Source organism: Natrix helvetica (assembly GCF_964273705.1).
Source record: "Natrix helvetica genome assembly, chromosome: 8".
Taxonomy (NCBI): Eukaryota; Metazoa; Chordata; class Lepidosauria; order Squamata; family Natricidae; genus Natrix; species Natrix helvetica.
The window spans coordinates 8,460,502-8,484,214 of record NC_138559.1 but is presented as its reverse complement, the minus strand read 5'-3'; the positions used below and the strand labels follow the sequence as shown (position 1 = coordinate 8,484,214).

General features: G+C 42.8%; 1 protein-coding gene across 3 annotated transcripts in view; it reads left to right on the top strand.

Annotated features, from left to right (window-relative positions):
* Positions 1-23,713, top strand: part of SORBS3 (sorbin and SH3 domain containing 3) — a 97,203-nt gene that overhangs the window by 19,701 nt on the left and 53,789 nt on the right. For 2 of the 3 annotated variants that reach the window (XM_081960752.1, XM_081960753.1), the window contains exons 2-5: positions 12,135-12,243; positions 14,186-14,434; positions 18,373-18,490; positions 21,152-21,384. In XM_081960752.1, the coding sequence (XP_081816878.1) occupies positions 12,199-12,243; positions 14,186-14,434; positions 18,373-18,490; positions 21,152-21,384 (645 nt within the window). In that variant the 5' untranslated portion in view covers positions 12,135-12,198. Of the gene's footprint in view, positions 1-10,176; positions 10,444-12,134; positions 12,244-14,185; positions 14,435-18,372; positions 18,491-21,151; positions 21,385-23,713 lie in introns of those variants that run through there. The other variant, XM_081960754.1, reaches the window with a different exon arrangement.

Sequence of the window (23,713 nt, the reverse complement as noted above, 5' to 3'; positions counted from 1 at the left end):
GTCTCTCCCTCTGTCTCTCTCCCCTCCCTTCCTCTCTCTCTGTCACTCTGTGTATGTGGGTGTGTCTGTCTCTCACTCATTCACTTAATCACTCACTCTGTGTGTGTCTCTCTATCTTTCTCTCCCTCCCTCCCCCTCTCTGTCTCTGTGTGTGTGTGTGTGTGTGTCTGTCAGTCTCTCTGATTCCCTCCCTCACTCCCTCTCTCTGTCTGTCTGTCTGTCTCACTCACACACACACACTGTGGTCACCTTGTTGAGTGTTCCAATCACATTTGAAACACTCAACAACTGGCTTGCATTTATGGTATTTTGCAGCATTCTGCAGTCATAGGACCAAAATATATGCTTTTAACCATATATTTTGGTCCTATGACTGCAGAATGCTGCAAAATACCATAAATGCAGGCCAGTTGTTGAGTGTTTCAAATGTGATTGGAACACTCAACAAGGTGACCACAGTGTGTGTGTGTGTGTGAGTGAGACAGACAGACAGAGAGAGAGAGGAACAGAGAGGGAGTGAGAGAGGGAATCAGAGAGAGACTGACAGAGTCTGACAGAATCAGAAAGGTACTTTTAACTACCTGGCAGCGGCGTTTTTCCTTGGGGGGCTCCTCAGAACATCCTAAGACTTCGGAGGGAAGCCTCCAGCCCGGAGCAGGAGCAAAGCCCCTTTTCCAACTGGCCTTTCCTCGCTTGGAGGGCTTTGGAGGGAAGCTTCTGCATAAGCCCGGCCGAGTGACAACAAGTTCCCACCGTTACGAAGCCTCGGAGGCTGTAATTTTCTGAGACTTCGTAACGGCGGGAACTTGTTGTCACTCGGCCGGGCTTATGCAGAAGCTTCCCTCCGAAGCGTTCTGAGCCTCGGAGGCTGTAATTTTCTGAGCTGTGCGCGCGCGCCTGTTTTCCACGGTGTGGAGCAGCAGCGAGGCTCTGCGAGGCGAGCGATGATTGCGGAGGCCGTCAACGGTCCCCCCTCGCGTTCCTCGTCTTCCCGGATGGCATCCTGAGTCATTGCCGGCCTCGCAGAGCCTCGCTGCTGCTCCACACCGTGGAAAACAGGCGCGCGCGCACAGCTCAGAAAATTACAGCCTCCGAGACTTCGTAACGGCGGGAACTTGTTGTCACTCACCCGGGCTTCTGCAGAAGCTTCCCTCCGAAGCCCTCCAAGCGAGGAAAGGCCAGTTGGGAAACGGGCCAGAAGACAAGGAACAGCAGTGGCGGCGGGGAGTCAGCCCCGATGCAAAAAAAACGCCAAGGGGGCGGGGCCGGAAATTACTTCCGGGTTCATTCTTCAACCGGTTCGCACGATCCGGTGCGATCCGGTAGAAACCCACCACTGGTCCACACTCTCCAATCTAATTGGGAAGAACAAAGTAATATATTCTATTTTGGGTCATGTTATAAGAGAAATGTTATGTTTTGAGGATAATTGTGTTTAAGTACATGTCGTGCTTGGCGATACTCTTTGTAAAACTGTTTGGCTAGGTTCACGCGTTACTCTATGCCACAATGCGATTGGTTTGGTTTTGCCCAAGAACATGGGTGTCAAACTCAATTTCATTGAGGGCCGCATCAGAGTTGTGTTTGACCCGGAGGAGCCAGGGTGGGAATTCTGGGAGTTGAAGTCCACAAGTCTTAAAGTTCCCAAGTTTGGACACCCCTGCTTTACAAGAAGAAAATTAGAATTTAAATGCATAGTGAATTTGAGGGGGGGGAGCCAGAAAAAGCCAACTAGATGTCTGAGACGGTTCTCTTTTAATCTAGAAATAAAGCATATGGAGCATCATTAAATATTATTTTCATCTTTCTTCCTACCACTCCCATAGAAAACCATTGGTTGACTTAACAACCGCCGTGTTCACTTAATGACCGCTGCAAAAAAAAAGATGATAAAATGTGACAGTTCCCATTTTACAACTGTCCCAACTTACAATGGTAATGGGGAGGCTCCAATATATTGTAAAAGTGGCCAGGGTGGGTGTGGCCAGCTTGATGTCAATTGTGTCAGGGCGCCTGTGGTGGGCCAAACATTCTACTAGCAAAAACGGGCTACCGAGCTTCATTTTTGGCTTCAACAGCCTCCTCTGCCAGTGAAAACGGAGCTCGGGAGAGCTGCGGGCAGCCCTCGTGAGCTCCGTTTTCAGCTGCGACAGCCTCCTGCAACCCTCTGCCAGTGAAAATGGAGCTTGGGTGAGCTGCGGGCAGCCTTCACAAGCTCCGTTTTCGGCTGCGACAGCCTCCTGCAACCCTCTGTCAGCCACATGAGGCCCTCCCTAGCTCTGTTTTTCACTGGCAGAGGCACTGCGGGCTGGTCCTTCACTGTTTCCAGGACGGCCCTGGGGTCAGATCTAAGTACCCCATGGGCCGGATATGGTCCCTAGGCCTTGAGGTTAACACCCTTGCCTAGAATATCGTTCCATACAAGTGGACCTCAACTTAATGATCAACCTACTTTGAGATGACTTAAACCCAGAATTGGAATCAAGACAGGTTCCTCCTTTGCTCATGTGACTGAATTTGGGGCATTTGGCAACTGGGCTGCAATTATTTAAAGCCATTTATCCCACAGTCATTTGACTTCATTTTATGGCAGTTTTGCCAAAAGATAGAATTCACTTATGGTTTTTTGGGGAAAGCCACTCCCATAGAAAACCATTGGTTGACTTAACAACCGCCGTGTTCACTTAATGACCGCTGCAAAAAAAAAGATGATAAAATGTGACAGTTCCCATTTTACAACTGTCCCAACTTACAATGGTAATGGGGAGGCTCCAATATATTGTAAATTGAAGAATTGTCAGTCAATCACTTACAGTTTAGTATGAGATCTATTGTGGCTTAGGCAAGAATTAAGCCATAAATTAAATGCACACAAATTCTGGCAAAATTTCTGTTAACTTCATGCTGTTATAAAGTGGTTTGTTTGATATTGATTTCAGCATTGTGTGCCCACACAATTGGGACTTACTCACAAAGCCTAGTTAAAGAAACCATGATTTCGTGCAGTGTGTAAACCTGGCTCCACGTGAGACACTTCTATATAGACAACAGAGAGAGAGAGATCAAAGATAGATAGACATAGATGGAAAGACGGATGGACGGATAGACGGATGGACGGACGGACGGACAGACAGATAGTTAGCTATGATAGATGATAGACAGAAAGAAGATAGATAGATAGATAGATGATAGATAGATAGATAGATAGATAGATAGATAGATAGATAGATAGATAGATAGACGATATAGATAGAAAGATAGGTAGGTAGGTTGATTGATGATAGATAGGTAGGTAGGTAGGTAGATGGGTAAATAGATAGATAGATAGATAGATAGATAGATGATAGAAAGAGAGATAGATAGATAGATAGATAGATAGATAGATAGATAGATGATAGATAGATGATAGATAGATAGATAGATAGATAGATGATAGAAAGAGAGATAGATAGATAGATAGATAGATAGATAGATAGATAGATAGATAGATAGATAGATAGATAATGATAGCTAGATAGGTAGGTAGGTAGGCAGCTAGAAATAAAGATAGACAACAGATAGAAAGAGAGATGAAAGATAGAGAACAGATAGATAGGTAGGTAGGTAGGTAGGTAGGTAGGTAGGTAGGTAGGTAGGTAGGTAGGTAGGTAGGCAGGCAGGCAGGCAGGCAGGCAGGCAGGTAGAAATAAAGATAGACAACAGATAGAAAGAGAGATGAAAGATAGAGAACAGATAGATGATAGATAGATAGATGATAGATAGATAGATAGATAGATAGATAGATAGATAGATAGATAGATAGATAGATAGATGATAGGTAGGTAGGTAGGTAGGTAGGTAGGTAGGTATGATAATAGAAAGACAAAAAGACAGATATAGACGACAAAGATATAGAATATAGATGGATGGATAGGATAGATAGGACAGATATAGATATAGAAAATAGACGACAAAGAGAGAGTAGGTAGAAATAAGATAGACAACAGATAGAAAGAGAGATATGAAAGATAGATGACAGATCAATTGATCGATGAGATTCTATAATCTCATAGGTGTAAGCATTTACATTTTGGTGAGAAAACTCCTGATTGAATTAAAGCAGCGCTGTCCAACTTTGGCAATTTTAACACTTGTGAACTTCTAGAATTCTGGAAGTGGAAGGCCACAGGTCTTAAAGTTTAAAGTCTTTAAAAGATGTTGAGACTCTAGAAAGAGTGCAGAGAAGATGATTAGAGGACTGGAGGGTAAAACATACGATAAATGGTTGCAGAAACAGAGCATGGTTAGTCTAGTGAAGAGAAGGACCAGGGGAGACATGATAGCAGTTTCCCAATATTTGAGAGGCTGCCACAGAGAGGAGGGGGTCAAGCTATTCTCCAAAGCACCTGAAGGCCAGAGAAGAAATAATGGATGGAAACTGAACAAGGAGAGATTCAACATAGAAATAAGGAGGAATTTTCTGACAGTGAAAACAACCAACCCATGGAGCAGAAGGTGCCTTTAGAAATTATGGGAGCTTCATCGTTGGAAGCTTTCAAGAAAAGACTGGACTGCCATCTGGCAGATATAGTATAGGATCTCCTGCTTGGGTGCGGGTTGGACTAGATGACCTACAAGGTCCCTTCCAACTCTGTTAATCTGTTAAAAGTTGCCAAGGTTGGACACCCCTGGCCTGAACTAAAGAGTAGAACTACAGACTGCTCGTTTCAGTTATAGCAAATTGTTGGGTGAAAGGGCTTTTGCTCACAGTCCATATTGATACTTGCATTTCCGGAGACTTTTTCTGAGTATTACATGGGTTGTCAACAGGGCTAGGAATAAGAGCCGGCCCTTGTTTCGGTCTCCCACCAGTAGCGTCTAGCAGGGCAAAGTTGACTCCTGCCAACCCCAAATCAGATTGATCTCTACCTTGTGCTGGAATTGCAGAAACCAGACAACTCACAATAGAAGTAAACAGTGTCAAATGTACAGTGTGTAAAAACCTAATCTGTGAGGGGGCCTTGATCCTCTCTGGCTTTGGTTGTTTTTTTGCAGATGTCTCATTACCCAAACTAGGTAACATCATCAGTGCTTCTGATCACTGATCACTGGTGATGTTACCTAGTTTTTAGTAATGAAACGTCTTCAAGAAAACAACCAAGCTCAGAGAGCACCAAGGACTTTTCGTTTCAACCCTGAGCTACAAATGTTCTCCTTTATTGGAACTCGCTCTGTGTTTTCGTCTGCAGTTTCACAAAGATAAGCTTTTCCCAGATGCAGAAACGTTGAGTTACCTTGAATTGTTTTCTTTTAAATGCAGAGTTCTGCTGCATATCGCCTGGGCAGTGTACGTGCTACATTTCTACCAAATCTGGTATTTAGTTGTGTTCTTCAGCTTTTGGGGAATCTTGACTGGACTATTTTAATTTTGAAACATTTATTTGCAAGTGTAGGTTTTAGCAGAATTCATATAAAGTTGCAGCACGTGGGTGTGATTTAAAAGAGGAACAGAGTGATTAATTCTTATGGACAACCTCCAATAGATTCTCAAAAACCAGAATGTTTTCTGATTTATAATGGTCAGGACCCTACATTCTTAGCAATTTTAATTCTTTGTTGTTTTCCAAATGGCATTGGAGCAATTTTAAGGGGGTCTTTGATCCACAGCTGAAAGGAGGAGAAGGGAAAGAGTACATGTAGGGCCCATGAGCTTTTGTATGCTGTCTTATAAATAAATAAATGTTAAACAAAGAACAAAGAAGCAGCAAGGGCTTAATTGTTATGAAGCTCCAAATTAGTCATTGGGCACTCCATCAATTGAGGTTTTTAAGAAGAGACTAGACAGTAACTTATCTGAGATGGTATAGGTTCTCCTGCTTGGGGGCTGGACTAGAAAGCCTCCAAGGTCCCTTCCATCTTCTATTCCATTCCATTCCATTTTTTTGTGAAGGGGCGGCGTTTCAGGAGGCCAAAAATACTGTATTCAACGTATAAGACACACCCAGATTGTCACCCTCTTTTTTGCGGGGAAAAAGGTGTGTCTTATACTCTGAAAAATATGGTATATTTTCTGAAACAAACCTTCCTTGGTTTTCTTCTCTCCTGGATAGTTTCAGCCTATAGCTGGTGCTGTGTCTGGGATTTCTCAGTCCCACTTGGAAGTGCTGCAGATTGAACCTGTTAGGTTAAAATAGAATAGAATAAAATAAAATAGAATAGAATAGAGCTGGAAGGGACCTTGGAGGTCTTCTAGTCCAGCCCTCTGCTCAAGCAGGAGAACCTATACCCATGATGGGCGAACCTATGGCACGTGTGCCACAAGTGGCCAGCAGAGCCCTCTCTGCGGGCATGCGAGCCGTCGCCCCAGCTCAGCTCCACCGCACATGTGTGCGCACCTCCCGCCGACAGCTGGTTTTCGGGTCTCTGCCACGCATGCATGAGAGGCGGGGCACATGTGGGAGATGCATGTACATGAGTGGAGGTGTGTGCAGGGGGCTCACGCACATGCACTGGGGGCAAGGTGTGTGGGGGAGGCATACACGCATGTGCAAGGTGTGGGGACACGCAGAGGGGGGTCGCAAGTGCTTTTGGCACTCAGCGATAAAAAGTTAGCCATCACTGACCTATACCATCTCAGACAAGTGACTGTCCAGTCTCTTCCTAAAAACCTCCATGTCAGCATTCCAAATACCACCCAGAATTAAATCAGAGTCCAAGGCAAAGCGTTGCTCTAAGTTCCAATTTATTAAGAGAGACATGTTGGCACATTTGTGGGAAACCCGAATCTGAAAGCTTCCTGGGTTTTCCACCCAGTTGAAAGTTCATGATCTTGTCCCCACACCCACAAGTCCTTCACATGGTCCAATCTTCCTGTGCCACGCTGGCCTGTCCACCCATCTAGTTCCGGTTAGGTGCAGAGGTGCAGAGACAAAGGATGACCTTGGGCTTCTAGAAAGGAATGTTTTATTTTGACAACAACACATTCTACAATTCTACTCCTTACTATTCCCCCTTCCAATTCCCCACTAATGAAACAGCATAGTAAAATAATAAAGAGTGTGGCAGGCCAAAGATCCTAAAAGGAATATGACTGCAGGCCTGACACTCCAGTGATGTTAAGCAGTTTCTCCTTAATTACAGGCTGCTTCTCTCTTTGACTAATTTCCAACCATTGTTTCTTGTCCTGCCCTCTGGTGCTTTGGAGAATAATTTAACTCCCTTTTCTTTTTGGCAACCTCTCAAATAGAGAAATACTGCAATCCCGTCATCCCTAATTCTTCTTTTCTTTAGACTAGCCAGACCTAAAACCTGCAGCCGTTCTTCATATGGTTTAGTCTCCAGGCCTTTGATCATCTCAGTTGCTCTTCTCTGAACTTTTTCCAAGGTCTCAACATCTTTTAAGTAGTACGCTGACCAGAATTGGTTGTGGTATTCCAGGAATTCCAACACAGCAGCCACTGAGCTACAACAAACTAAGAGCCCAGGTGGCTTAGTGGTTAGAGTGCAGTACTGCAGGCTACTTCAGCTGACTGCTAGCTGCAGTTCAGCAGTTCACATCTCTCCAGGCTCAAGGTTGACTCAGCCTTCCATCCTTCCAAGGTGGGTAAAAGGAGGACCCAGGTTGTTGGGGGCAAGAGGCTGACTCTGTAAATCACTTAGAGAAGGCTGTTAAAGCACTGTGAAGCGGTATATAAGTCTAGTTGCTATTGCTATGCTTCCTTCCTTCCTCCCTGCCTCCCTCTTGGCCCAGTGGTTAGAATACAGAATTGCAGGCTAACTCTGCTCACTCCCAGGAGTTTGATCCTGACCGGCTCAAGGTTGACTCAGCCTTCCATCCTTCCAAGGTGGGTAAAAAGAGGACCCAGATTGTTGGGGGCAAGAGGCTGACTCTGTAAATCGCTTAGAGAGGGCTGTAAAAGCACTATGAAGCGGTATGTAAGTCTAAGTGCTATTGCTAAGTGCTATTGCAATCCATTCCTTCCCTCTGTTTCCACCCACGTCAAGTTGTTAGCTGTCCGGGATGCCTGCCTCTCCCACTCGTAAACTTTGGCTTCCTCCTGTCCCACCCGTGCGTGTTCTCTTGACACCCTCACAAGAATCTGGGCATGCACTCCAGGAAACTGTAGCGTCTTGTTTGAGGCTGAATTATTAATCTTGGATGATTTGCATAGTCACTATTTCAACAAAAGCCAATCCCCACTTCCATCCTGGATGTGCTGGCTGACCGAACAAGGCAGTAACCTTGTTCTGGGCATAGGACCAACTGTAGAAAGGCAGCTTTGTTTGCCCAGTGCCCAGCAGTGTCAGAAACCGAGAATAGCCGAGATGCCCTGCTCCAGTAAGTCCCTGGATGAGAGGAGAAGCAAAGCTTTGCAAAGAATATAGTGTGTGCATCCTGGCTATTCCTCCTGCAGCTCAAACCGGCCTTTATCTGGGACTTCTTCATTCGTACTTGCCATTGGAGGTGAGATGGGTGGTGATAAGGAAACTGGGAATAGGTATGATTCCATCTTCATGCATACGGCATGTAATGTATTTTTTGGAGTATAAGATGTGCTGGAGTATAAGATGCATCAAGATTTTGAAGAAGTAAATTTTTTAAAAATGGTTTTGCACTCTGCAGGCCTCCCAAACCTTCTGCATACTTCATTTTTTTGTGAAAAATGGGCCATGCAGAGAGTTTGAGAGGCCTGCAAAGTGCTCCTGAGGGCAAAAATGAGCAAAAAATGGCCCATTTTTTGTGGAAACGTCCTCGTTTTTTGCACAAAACAGGGCATGGATAGCCTTTAGGAGGCTTGTAGAGTGCTCCTAGGGGTTAGGAGGGACAAAAACGAGCAAAAAATAGCCATTTTGTCACTAGTTTTTGCCCTCTCCAATCCTCAGGAGCACTTTGCAGGCCTCCCAAACCCTCTCCAGTGCCATTTTTGTGAAGGAAGTGGGGTTTTGAGAGACCCAAAAATGCTGTATTCAGTGTATAAGACGCACCCAGATTTTCACCCTCTTTTTTTGGGGGGGGGGGTGCTTCTTATACTCTGAAAAATACAATTATTTATTTTGAAGCAGGGGTGCCAGAGACTCCATTTCCTTAGGATCTTGCATAAAAATAGAGTGGAACAATAACTGATGACCTCCTTTTACCGGTCCACAATAGAAAGCACCCTCACTTATTGCATCACGGTATGGCATGTCGGTCTGACAGCCGCGGATAGAAAAACATTACAGAGGGTAGTGAGCACAGCAAAAAACATCGTAGGCTGCCCCCTGACACCACTAGATATGATTGCTCGGGCTCACCACCTTAGAAGAGTGAGGAAAATCCTCAGGGACAGCTCACACCCTGGACGGCACTTCTTTACCCTCCTACCATCGGGAAGGAGATATAGAAGCAGAGGCAGCCGCACAAAGAGGCTGAAGAACAGTTTCTATCCATGGGCTACCAGGGTCCTGAATGCGAAATAACATCATAACCACATAGTATGCTGGACTTGCAGGGCCGGCGCAACGTGTAACATGTTCACACTTGTGTAATGGAACTGGGTGTTCGTTAATAAGATTTATTGGGTTAGTGACTTTTGGTCTTCACTGTGAGTTGTATTGTGTTGGGTGTGTGTGCACTGAGGGAGCTCAACCAATCTCATTGTACATATGTTGTGCTCTGACCATACATTATTATTATGCAATTGTATCACAGCGGCCAGTTGTTTCGCCGGATTTGGCATTAATTACTAGTCGGGCCCCACCCAGGGGCCTAGGACGTCGTAACATATTTTCGTAATATGTGTGCGGATCCAAGCAGTGCGGCCTTTTGCATTTGACTGATGGTGATTTTGTCAATTTTTAACTGTTTTAAATGTAATTCCAGTGCTTTTGGAATAGCACCCAGTGTGCCGATTACCACTGGAATTACCACTGCTGGTTTGTGCCATAATTGTTGGATTTCGATTTTTAAGTCCTAATATTTCGCGATTTTTTCATATTTTTATATTATTATTATTATTATTATTATTATTATTATTATTATTATTATTATTATTATTATTATTATTATTGTTGTTGTTGTTGTTGTTGTTGCTATTATTATTATTATTATTATTATTATTATTATTATTATTATTATTATTATTATTATTATGTGGTTAATCTTTGGTGAGATTCACAGCCTTTGGGGCTGGTTGGTAGCCTAACAGCTCGAGTCCTAACCAAGGACCTAGGAACTGTTAAGGTAACGTCGGAAGATATAAGTTGTTCCAAGTAGGGTGGTTTTTTGTAGAGTCAGAAGGTTCAAGTCAGATAAATTTAGAATTTCCAAATAGCGAGGTAGCCCTTTAGGTATTGCTCCAAGGGCTCCAATTACAATCGGGACAACACACGATTTCTTTTTCCACAGTCGCTCAACCTCAATTTGCAAGTCCCGATATTTTGTGATTTTTTCTTGCTGTTTATCTTCAATTCGTGCATCACCAGGTATTGCAATGTCAATGAACCATACTTTTTTCTTTTCAATTATTGTTATGTCAGGTGTATTGTAGGCCAAGTGCCTGTCAGTCTGGATTCTGAAGTCCCACAAGATCTTGACTTTCTCATTCTCTAAAACCTTCTCAATCTGATGGTCCCAGTGGTTTTTGCTGTACTCAAATCCAAACTTCTGACACATTATTATTATTATTATTATTATTATTATTATTATTATTATTATTATTATTATTATTATTATTATTATTATCATCATCATCATCATCATCATCATCATCAACAACAACAACAACCAACTCAATTTCATTGAGGGCCGCATCAGGTTGTGTTTGACCTGGGGGGGGGGGCGGCGGTGTGGATGTGGCCAGGGTGGGTGCATCCAGCTCGACGTCACTCCTGTTGGGGGCACCTGGCCCAAGCACTCTGCCAGCGAAGACGGGCTCCCGACCTCCATTTTCAGCTGCTCGGGCCTCCTGCAACCCTCTGTTCCGTTTTCACTGGCACAGGGTTGCAGGAGGCCGTCACAGCCAGAAATGGACCTCAGGACCCCGTTTTCGCTGGCAGAGGCACCATGGGCTGGTCCTTTGCTATTTCCAGTGCGGCCCCGTGAGCCACATCTAAGTACCCCATGGGCCGGATCTGGGCCCCGTGCCTTGAGTTTGACACCCCTGCTTAGAAGCTAACCAGGGTGTATGGATTTAACCCAATTTTTCCCTCTCTTTGGATGACAAGCTGAGCTGTAAGCTCAGAGCTGGCTCTGCTTCCCGAATGCATTAAGCTAAACGAGGTTGGCTAATTTGTGTTTCATTATGTCATCCCCCCCCCCCTTTAAAAGCACAGTCAGCGAAGATTTTGACAAGGGTGACTAATGCCCAGGTTCCTTTAAGAGCGCTCAGAGTAATGATTCACTACTGTGATATGCCGGAAAGTTGGCTAGCAACTGAAGAGTAATTACATGAAACAGAGGAAGGGAGAAACTGTCCAGCTTTTGTGCTCCTTGAGTGTCAAAAAACAAAACAGAGCAGGGGTCGGATTCTTGGCTTCCTTCGATATTCTTGAGGACTAGGGGGCTGATATCACAGCAGCCTTCCAGGACTTGAGAGGCTGTCAGAGAAGAGGGAGTCAACCTATTCTCCAAAGTACCAAAGCAGGACAAGAAGTAACGGGTGGAAGAGATATTAAAGAGAGTTCCAACTTCAAAGTAAGAAGAAATTTCCTGACAATGACAACAATTAATCTGCGATGGTGACCTCACAGTTTGCAAATGTGAGCACGCTCGCAGGCGCAGGGCATCAAAAATGGGACGTGATGACGTGCAGGTGGATGGGCGGAGTCTGCCGCTGCTGCTGCTACCGGTTCGCTCAAGCTGGTGCAAAACGGCTGAATAGCACCACTGGTGCACACCGGAAACTGGAAGTTCATTTTACCAGTGAGTGCATGCTCCCTGGGCAGCTCCTGTTCCTGGTTGCGTCCCAGACGAGCATGCGCACACATGCAAAGCGAGTGCGCGAAATGCTCCCTTTTTGGCCCTTGCTTCGCCATCCCTGGTATAGGATCTCCTGCTTGAGCCGATTGGAAGACCTTCAAGGTCCCTTCCAACTCTGCTAGTCTATGTTCTATGTTGGCGTATGATGCAGTTCAAAGCCCTTTCCGTACAACAGGTTTGTTCTCTGTTTACTCAGGTGTAAACAACTGATCAGCTGATCCTCCTGTCCAAGGTGGAAGTTTTGCACCAGACAAGTTTTGATGGTGGTTGACAACTCTGGATCCGGGATGCTTCGTCGGCCAAATGTGAGTGTCTATACTTCACATTGCCATGGTGTTACTATTAGTGTTAATGTTGCGTAATGTGTAGCGATTCTTTGAAACAACAGGAAATATTTTCTGAGCTGATATCAGAGCTGCCGTCAGATAGAGAGTTCCCAGAGGGGCGTTGAGGCTTCTGGTAATTAAAGGCTCTGCCATAATCCAGCACTGGCCCTTCTAAGCAGGCATGTCCAGAGTCAAAAGTCGGTATTCCCATCTCAGCTTCCCATGGAAGGGATGATGATGTGTTTTGGGATGATTTGATCTCCAAAACAAAGGCGTGGGCACGTTGGAAGCCCTGCTACGGCTTGTTGGTGATGTCCTGGAAAAGCCTACGAAATAGGGACGAATGGATCAACAGATAACAATTTATCTACATTCAGGAAATCCCCTCTAGAATCTGGGGCATTCCCAACCCAAAGGTCAGGAGCAGAGGGTGGGAAAATCCTTCTAGTAGTTGTAACCAGGAGATTTAGAATGGCAGCAGAGACAATCCTGGGATACAAAACGAAACACCACTTCGACATGGACAGTTTCCAATTTTCCAGATCGAAAATCTTTTTTTTTAAGTGTTGTTTTTTCCCCCCCAACGTATAAAACATTCCATCTTTCCTTAAACACTGTGTCGTCTGGGTACCAATATCTCTGTGCAACAGCTTTCAGCATTTACAACATCATTTACATTAATATGAATTCTCGAATCTTCAAATTATAGCATATTATACAATTGAACCTTATTAACTTATTCATTTTCCCTCTTAACATATCTTCTAATGAAAACACAATAACATTAAGCGAGATTATCCTCATCATCATAATACCAACAGTTATGATTTTATTTATGCCTTTATCATAACATCTTTTCTATTCTTCTTTAATCTTCTTCTTTTATTTCCAGTTTCCCCTTTTATTCTCCAATCATTGGTAAAATAATTCCCATATCATGTAATATTCAGTTTGTTCTTTCTCCTTAATTGCTAATGTTAATCTGTTCATTTCTGCACTTTCTAATATTTTCCTAATCACCTTCTCATCAGTAGGACTCTCTTCAGTTTTCCAATGTTGTGCAAATACAATTCTAGCTGCATTAATACATGAATTAATACTTAATTAATTAATAATTAATTAATACTAATTAATACATGAATAATTAAATAGGTGTTCTCTTTATTATAAGTTTTGGGTAAAAGCCCCAGCAAAAATATTTCTGGTTTTTAGAATTATTCCTACTAGGCATAATAAAAGAAAAATTATGTAAGAAAATTCCATACATTATACTTCATATAACAACTGCAGCCCAAATTGCATATGCACAAAACTAGAAACAAGACAACACTCCATACGAGGGTATGGTGATTAAAAAAAGGTGCTTGAGTGTGCAGAGATTGACAGGTTAACTATGGAATTAAAAGACAGAGGAGAAATGGAATATTATATGATTTGGGACAAATGGCTACAGAATAGATGTAAAGATTATAGGTAAAGGTTATTTAAGAGTTATATTAAGATGAGTGTGTGTATGTATTTGTGTTGTGTTTTGTGTTGCATTTTTGCTAATAAATAAATGAAGGGAAAGCAGTATGCTCCCTGCCATATTTGGGCATACCAGGTGCTTTGACAAAACATAAAAAACAATGTGTGTGTGTGTGTGAATATTGATATAATGTAAAGCTATAGACATATAAATATTGATATATTACATAATAGATAATATATAGAACAGCGATGTATATAAATGGAAAAGACGAAAAATGAAATAACCATTATATAATTATGAGTGTTACTGATACCAGAGCACTGTAAAGATTGAAAATGTGGTGTAAATGATGAAATATGCTCAATTAAAAACATTTTAAAAATATTTCTGGTTTTAACTCAATGCCCAATTCAAATCTTGAACTTCTTTCTTTCCCTCCACTCCCTTCAGGGTTTGCCACCTGCTGAGCAGCATTTTCAGGATGGTGGAGGACATCCTTTACCTGCCTCGCGAGGGTCCAGTTTCACATCTCCTCCACATCACTCCAGGGCCGGAGTCTCCGTGGAAACCCCGGGACTTAGGCTGGATGACTTCATCCCCTCATACCTCCAGAAGAGCCCCTCTATCCATAGTGGGAGTCTCACCTCTCCGCGGGCCACGTCCACCCCACAGAGTAAATGGAGCACCAAGTATTACAGAGTGAGTCTGCCTTCCTTGAGCCAAGCCGATGGGAAGAGTGGGAGCTTATGAGTTACTTGTAGAGATTGCTTGTTCTCCAAGAAGGTCAGCCCTGCATTCAGAGGGATACAATCAAGATCACATGAAGTGTTAATACCACTTTATAATGCCTTGATAAGGCCACACTTGGAATACTGCATCCAGTTTTGGTTGCCACGATGTAAAAAAGATGTGGAGACTCTAGAAAGAGTGCAGAGAAGAGCAACAAAGATGATTAGGGGACTGGAGACTAAAACATATGAGGAACGGTTGCAGGAACTGGGCATGTCTAGCTTAAGAGAAAGAAGGACTAGGGGAGACATGATAGCAGAGTTTCAATATCTCAGGGGTTGCCACAAAGAAGAGGGAGTCAAACTATTCTCCAAGGCACCTGAGGGTAGAACAAGAAGCAATGGGTGGAAACTAATCAAGGAGAGAAGCAACTTAGAAGTGAGAAGAAACTTTCTGACAGAACAATTAATCAGTGGAACAACTTGCCTCCAGAAGTTGTGAATGCTCTAACGCTGGAAGTTTTTAAGAAGATGTTGGATATCCATTTGTCTTGTGGTGTAGGCTTTCCTGCCTAAGCAGGGGGTTGAACTAAAAGACCTCCAAGGTCCCTTCCAACGCTGTTATTCTATTCTATTTAAGTGTTCCAAACAAGCTGTGACATTATCAAAACCATGGTGCATGTCATCTTACCATTGCCATGGTTATGTAATAATGTCGTGTGAAACCTGATGCAAGTGGGTAAAAATCATCTCACATACATCATCATATACATTTTGTCATCTCCCCATTTCCTCCCAGCAAAAGGCCTTTTTTTTGTTTCACTAAACCAAATTGTTTTCTGTAAATCATCTTTTTAAAATGTTTTAGATTCATAGACTAGTTTCTGGGAAGTAAAGTTGTACAAAGCACTCTTTTATTTTCCCAACAACCAGCCAGAAATATTGATTGAGCTAGGCTTGGATAAATTCAGAGAATTTGCTTAAACTGTACTTTTTACCCAGTTTGATTTAATTTACTGATGACTTTTTATTCATTAGATTGACTAAGATTCAGCCTAGAAATAAGGAGGAATTTTCTGACAGAGCAATCAACCCATGGAACAGAATTTGCCTTCAGAAGTTGTGGGAGCTTCATCACTGGAAGCTTTCAAGAAGAGACTGAACTGTAGGGTCTCTTGCTTGGGCAGGGGGTTGGACTAAATGTCCCTTCCAAATCTATTAACAGATTTAACAGATTAACAGAATTGGAAGGGACCTTATAGGTCATCTAGTCCAACCCCCCAATCAAGCAGGAGACCCTACACCGTTTCTGACAAATGGCAGTCCAGTCTCTTCTTGAAAGTCTCAAGTGTTGAAGCTCCCACGACTTCTGAAGGCAACTTCTGTTCCATGGGTTGATTGTTCTCACTGTCAGAAAGTACCTCCTTATTTCCAAGTTGAATCTCTCCTTGATGAGTTTCCATCCATTATTCCTTGTCTGGCCTTTGGATGCTTTGGAAAATAACTTGACCCCTTCTTCTCTGTGGCAGCCCTCAAATATTGGAAGACTGCTGTGATGTCTCCCTGGTCCTTCTCTTCACTAGACTAGCCATGCCCAGTTCCTGCAATCATTCTTCATATGTTTTAGTCTCCAGTCCCCTAATCATCCTGGTTGCTCTTCTCTGCCCTTTTTCTAGAGTCTCAACATCTTTTTTATAGTGTGGTGACCAAAACTGGATGCAGTATTCTAGGTGTGGTCTTACTAAGGCTTTTTAGTTCTCTTCTGAATTCTGGAAGTTTGATGAGAAAAGGCAGACAGGGAGGACATGATTGGCTTTATAATACCAGCTCTTTTCATTCATTGGATCTGCTGAGTCTTTCTCCTCCCCATATATGAAAAGATGTGAGCCAGGTTGGTCTAGTAGTTAAGAGGGCTAGAAAGCAAAAGACCATGAGTTCAAGTCCCACTTTAGCCACGGATGCCTGTTGGGTGACTTTGAACCAGTCATTCTCAGTTCGACCCATGTCACAGAGTTGTGGAATGGAGCAAGGAAGGTGTGTTGGATATGTTCACTGACTGAGTTATTTGTGAAAGTAATAAAGGTGGGATATAAAAAATAATGTGTTTTCCCCCTATCAAAACTAAGGGGGTGGGGAAACAGAATAAGAGGGCAGATTAGATCAAGCTTAAGAGTCAAACTAAATTAATTATGCATTTTTACATATTTCTACTATCAGCTCTGAGGATAACGTTTAATTAAAATTGTCCCCCACTCCCCCGTAGAACAAGCTACTCTGTACTTGCTTAAATTAGTCTTCACAGCACAAAAATGTGCAGAGGAAGTTGTATATTTGCTCACTCTTGGTTTTTTCTTAGTTCCTCCATTGCAACATTCAGGGGCTGTGGCTTGCTGATTCCAAGGAAAACAATAGAGAAAATTAGGCAGAAATCTGTAATACAATAGAGCTGGGCTTTCACCAGTTGGGATTGATAAAATAATTTGCAAGGCAAACAATATAAATCTATTCGGAAAGATCAAAGGGCCTTGTGTTAATACCACTTTATAATGCCTTGATAAGGCCACACTTGGAATACTGCATACAGTTTTGGTTGCCATGACGTAAAAAAAGAAGAGACTCTAGAAAGAGCGCAGAGAAGAGCAACCAAGATGATCAGGGGATGGGAGACTAAAACATATGAAGAACGGTTGCAGGAGCTGTTTATGTCTAGTTTAATGAAAAGAAGGACTAGGGGTGACATGATAGCAGTCTTCCAATATCTCAGGGGTTGCCCCAAAGAAGAGGGAGTCAAACTATTCTCCAAGGCACCTGAGGGTAGAAGAAGAAGCAATGGCTGGAAACTAATCCAGGAGAGAAGCAACTTAGAACTAAGGAGAAATTTCCTGACACTTAGAACAATTAATCAGTGGAACAACTTGTCTCCAGAAGTGGTAAATGCTCCAACACTGAAAGTTTGTCTGAAGTGGTGTAGGGTTTCCTGCCTGAGCAGGGGGTTGGAGTAGAAGACCTCTAAGGTCCCTTCCAACTCTGTTATTCTATTCTATTCTATTCTATTCTATGGAGGAAAATTGCCTTCATAAAGAATTGAAAATTAACATGTGCTTTGTCCACACTATAAACGTCTAAACATTCCCTTCGGTTATCATACAGCTCACTTTATTGGGATCCAGAATGAGAAACTAATAAAGTAATGCGACATAATAGTATTTTAGTAAGTTTTTAGTAAGACTTACACTGGTAAATTTGAATTAAGGCCTTATTGTTCTGAAGTGTGGGAGGCAAAAAGAAAAGAAAACAAAAGATAGTGGAGTAAATGTTCACTCTCCCAAAATGATAAGAATAAAAGCATTTTACCAGTCCTCACTGATAAGGAGCCCAATGCTGGGAACGATTGAGGGCAAAAGAAGAAGGGGATGACAGAGAATGAGGGGGCTGGATGGAGTCACTGAAGCAGTTGATGTGAGCATAAATCAGGGGTGTCCAAACTTGGGAACTTTAAGACTTGTGGACTTCAACTCCCAGAATTCCCCAGCCAGCTGGGGAATTCTGGGAGTTGAAGTCCACAAGTCTTAAAGTTCCCAAGTTTGGACACCCCTGGCATAAATGGACTCCAGAGGATGGGAGAGGACAGGAAGGCCTGGAGGAACGTTGTCCATGGGGTCGCAATGGGTCGGACACAACTTCGCAACTAACAACAACAACCAGTCCTCAGCCCAATGAACTTTCCTAGTGTAAAAGATATACACAATATGGGCAGAAGGTGTGCCTCAGATTGTGATTAGCAATGTTCCTGTAATGCCCTATTGAGCAATGAGAAATCTGTTCCCATTTTCACAATGGAGAGGTTTTCGAAAGAGAGCAAAAGTTGCATACTAATGGATGCTGTTCTTTTATCTCTCCTATATATAGGTTCCGGTGATTCGCAATTGTGGGTCCAATACCCTAAATTTTGAATTCCATGATACAACTCCCCGCCGAGTGTACAACGGGATATCCCAGCCATGGAAAGCAACTCAGCAGAGTTCAGGTAATACTGCAGCCAAGAATGGGTTGTGATAATAGATTTCCTTGGCAAGCGGCACAGAACACTTTGTAAGTCGCTGCCTTATCTTCCTGTTATCCGTTTGTGCTTGATCTTTTAAGTTTAAATACAACTTTAGACCCACTTCTAAAGCTCAGTTAGCTTTCTGTTCCTCCTGCCAGGGGGAAGAGTTGAGAGCCTTTGATGGTCCATTTTTGACAGCAGAGCTTTGAGTAAAAGACCGTGTTTAAATTCAGCAGCGTGTCTAAAGCCAACCCTCCCATTCTCTCTCTATCGTTCCTGCCTTCCTCTTAGGGAGTATAGTCTAGTATAGCTTTTATTATTGTTGTACACAATAAATGCAATGAAATTGGTTTTAGCCTCACTGGTGCAATTCATGAGAACAAATACAAACAACGTAAATAGTATAAAGAATAATCCCAATGCAAGTAATTAGGGGAAAGGAAAAAAGAAAGAAAAGAAAGAAAAACTATCCATATGTTTCCACATGTGCGTGTGGAGTGATTGTGGTTGTGTTTAAGAGTCTGACAGCCCAAGGATAGAAACTATTTTTAAACCTAGTAATAAACTAGTAATTAGATGGGATAAAATTTTGATCTCTCCAATGCATTCTTGATGAGGATGGAAACAGAGCAAATGCTAACACTGGGGGTTCTTTTAATGGAAAGGACATGAAATATACACTACAGTTAGTCCTCGACTTACAACAGTTCATATAGTATAACTGTTCAAAGTTATAACGGCACTGTAAAAAGTGACTTATGATTAGGGGTGGGATTCAAATAATTTTAACAACCAGTTCTCTGCCCTAATGACTAGCTGGGTAGGCGTAGCTCGGTGGTCATGTGACCGGGTGGGCGTGGCCAACTCAACATCACTCACATCGATGGGCGCTTCGACTTAGCTGTTACAATGCAATAAGGCAGGGGTGAAATGCTACTGGTTCTGACCGGTTTGCTAGAGCCGGTAGCAAAAAATGCTAAGGTTCGCCCAAACTGATAGTAAAAAAAAAAAAAACTTTAAAAAGTGGGGGGGGGGGGAAGGTCCCGATGATCGCACAGGCACAGCTGATTGTCACAGAACCTTTTTTTTTCACTTTTAAAAGAATTATTTACTACCTATTTGCTGGAACCGGTAGTAAAAAAATGCTTTAAAAAGTGGGGAAAAAAGGTTTCGACGATCACGCTGATCAGCTGTGAGCTGTGCGATTGTCAGAACCTCCCCCCCCCCCAGTTTTTAAAGAATTTTTTTCCTGCCAATTCGGGTGAATAGGTAGGAAAAAATGCTTTGAAAAATGAAAAAAAACTTGGTCACGCCCACCCAGTCATATGACCCCCACCACCAAGCCACGCCCACAGAACCGGTGGCAAAAAAAAATAGATTTCACCACTGCAATAAGGGTTAACCGGAGAGGCAGTTTCTGTAAGCAGGGCAATCAAGATGAGGCTAGAAACAACACCAGAATGTTTCCTTCCTGCCTTCCTTACAGGATTAGCCCTGTAAAGTGGAGAAAAACAAAAGGAGATTTCTTCCCGCTACCGGTTCTCCCAACTGCTTAGAAAGTTAACAACCGGTTCTCCCGAATAGGTGCGAACCGCCTGAATCCCACCAGTGGTTATGAGCATTTGTTACCCTTAATGACCGGGCGAACCTTAATTTTATCTCATTTTTTAAATGTTATTGTCCTATAAATTGGGTTTGTTTTTTGGATATGTATCTAATTTCTTTTTAACTTTTGGGATGTGTGTTTTTTAATATTGAGTCCTTTGGGAGAAGGGCGGCATATAAATCCAATAAAACAAACAAACAAACATTGCCGTGATCATGTGTTTAAAATTCAGACACTTGGCAACAGACTCAGACTTATGACGACTGCATTCCCCCGGGTTTATCTGATCCCCTTTTGCGACCTTCTGACAAAGCAAAGTCAATAGGGAACTTAACAGATTCCCTTAACAACTGTGTTACTAACTGGACAAATGCAGTCAATTCACTTAGCAACGGTGGCAAGATAGCTCATAAAATGAGGCAAAATTCCCTTAACCACCACTGTCTCACTTAGCAACAGAAATTTTGGGCTCAGTTGTGGTCGTAAGTCGAGGACTGCCTATTTATCTGAGTATTGTGAGTCCTCTAAAGTTGTCAATCTGAGGGAAGCCAGATTCACTTAAAAACCGTCAGACTAACTTAACAACTGAAGCTGATTTACTTAACCGTGGCAGGAAAAGTCATCAAATGTGGAAAAATTCACTGTCTCACTTAGCAACAGAAATTCTGGGCTCAATTGTGGTCGTAAATTGAAGATTGCCTGCCCTTGGAAATCATGACACTAATTATTACCACAATCTATATTTGCTTGTCAGTGGTGTGCAGCATAGAACCACCTGCCCCATCAGAAATAGTTAGTAGAACTTATTTAGGCTACTCCACGTACCACATAATCTTTTCCCCTAATAATTCAGGCTATTTTAAATGATGTTTAAAGCCAACCCACATAAAATTGCCAAATAATGTAGTTTTTGTCTAAGAGCTTCAGCCCTGTCATTGTTCTAAAGGTAGCATTAGTAGAGTCAACGGAGACAGGTATAGGATGTAAAGCTCAATTAAATCTCCTTCTCATTGTGATCTGCCTGTATCTCTTGGCAGCGAATAATTGGTACCCAACCTGGCCTGCTAAAGAAATTAGACCACTGAAAAGTGAACCTGCTCATTCTCCTTACTTGGCTGGTTCAGTCAATTACGCGACTGTGAATGGCCTAGCACCACCTGGCTGCTCAGCGACATGGACAAAAGATGGCAAGAGGAAGGAGAAACGTTGGGTGAAGTACGATGGGATCGGGCCAGTGGACGAGTCTGGGATGCCCCTTGCCTCTCGATCGGTGAGTTCTTGGAGGAACTGTAAACAGGATGGAAAACTCTACTTTTCAGTATCCTTCTTCAGTATATGGAGCTCAGGGTAGAACTGCTAATCACAGTCATGAATTCAGAGTGGGGTCTACAACAATTCACCATGGCCAACCCTCCACAGCCAACTAGTTGCAGGGCAATTTGTTTTGGGACAAGAGTTACTTTAACATCAAAGAAATGGTGAAATAGAATCATTAAACAAAGGATGCAAAAGGAGGGGCAGAATGAAATGTGAATGACAAAAATTAACACATTATTTATTTTCAATCATTAAACTGAGTTGTTAAATTGTCCCCTGGCAAGTTAGCCGTGGCCAGTTGGTGTTCATAAACCCTAAACGTGAAGTAAAGGTTCCCCTCGCACATATGTGCTAGTCGTTCCTGACTCTAGGGGGTGGTGCTCATCTCCGTTTCAAAGCCTAAGAACCAGCGCTGTCCGAAGACGTCTCAATGGTCATGTGGCCGGCATGACTAAACACCTTCCCCCAAAAGGTGGTCCCTATTTTTCTACTTGCATTTCTTACGTGCTTTTGAACTGCTAGGTTGGCAGAAGCTGGGACAAGTAACGGGAGCTCACTCCATTACGCGGCACTAGGGATTCGAACTGATGAACTGCTGATCATTCTGATCGACAAGCTCAGCATTTTAACCACTGAGCCACCGCTTCTTAATGTAATGCTTTCCCCTTCATTTTCAACAAATAACATTCCTGTTTGATACTGCAGTCAATACTATCCAGAGTATAGATTGTTCTCAATATATAAAGTCCTCTGCATCTAATTGGTCAAAATGGTGCGATGCATATATTTTTGGGTACCAATAGAAGAGTCTATTTGCAGCACAGGGTTGTAAGGCCATTGGGACTCTCTGAGCCAGGTTGTCTGCTTGCAAACATTTCATTATCCAACACATCAGCGCTAGTGAGTGTGGGGTTTGCTCCCTGTTTATATACAGTTGTTTGCCCTGTCAGGGTTGGTGGGGGCATAGTTTACTCCTCCGTAGTCCCTTAACTATTGTTTACTGCCTGATTGTTTGCTTGATCTGTTTGTCTCCTTTGATTAAGCTACTGTTTCTGCTTGATTGTTTGTCTGGTGTTAATCCCTGCTTATCTAGGTGTTGGCTACTGGAAAGGATAAGTTCTGGCCTTTTTATTTCCTTTTATTTCTAAAGAATCCCACCCCTCTCCATCTTAAAAATACAATCCACTGCCAAGCTGTCACAGGTTGAGGACCTCTTGGGTTAATTCCCAAACCATGAAAACCTGGGGCTGATTTGGCAAATGGATGAGAGCCATCTGTGCAGAAATGAGAGAAGAAGTGTGCCTTTCCCGATGTCCATGAATTACCACTCTCAGCATCTTTTACCATTGGCTCACGCTTGAAGCTGCTGAGATTTGTAGTTCAATGATGTCTGGAAGGCTGTAGGTTTGACACCCAGGATTTCAACTTATCCAAACATCGTTCTGACATCAAGTGGTTTCTTTTTTTATATATACCGTATTTTTCAGAGTATAAGATGCACCTTTTTCCCTCAAAAAAGAGGCGGAAAATCTGGGTGCGTCTTATACACTGAATACAGCATTTTTGGCCCCCCAAAATCCTGCCCCCTTTACCAAAATGACCATGCATTGCCTTTAGGAGGCCTTTAGAGTGCTCCTGGGGGGTGGGGAGGGCAGAAATGAGGGAAAAATGGGCCATTTTTTACTCAATTCTGCCCCCCCAGCCCCCAGGAGCACTATATAAGCCTCCTAAAGGCAATGCATGCCCCTTTTTTGGACAAAAAATGAGCCCGTTTTTGCTCGTTTTTGCCATCCCCCAGGAGCACTGTACAAGCCTCCTAAAGACTATTCATGCCCCCTTTTTTGGAAAAAAAACCAGGCCGTTTTTGGGAGGTTTTCAGCGTGCAAAAACCTTTTTTAAAAATTTGCCTCTTCAAAATCTTGGTGCGTCTTATACTCTGGTGCGTCTTATAGTCTGAAAAATATGGTATATCATGTTCTTTCTTGTAGCAGCTGTCAATCGGTACATCTTTACATACACTATTTTCCCTCTCACTACATTTCAGTTTCACATTTTTAACCCTCTTATTTCATTCTCTTTCACTTATCCATCTATGTTTGGCTATTTACATCGGACAGACTTTGTTATTCCTCTACTAGCATGACATTTTTCCTAGATTTGTAACTCTTATCTTTCTATTATCTATTATCTATTACTATTATCGCTAATTTCTGTTTCTAAACTTTCTATCCTCCAACCACCTGTGCCATTTTCCCCATATTAAATAATACTCCATCTCTTCC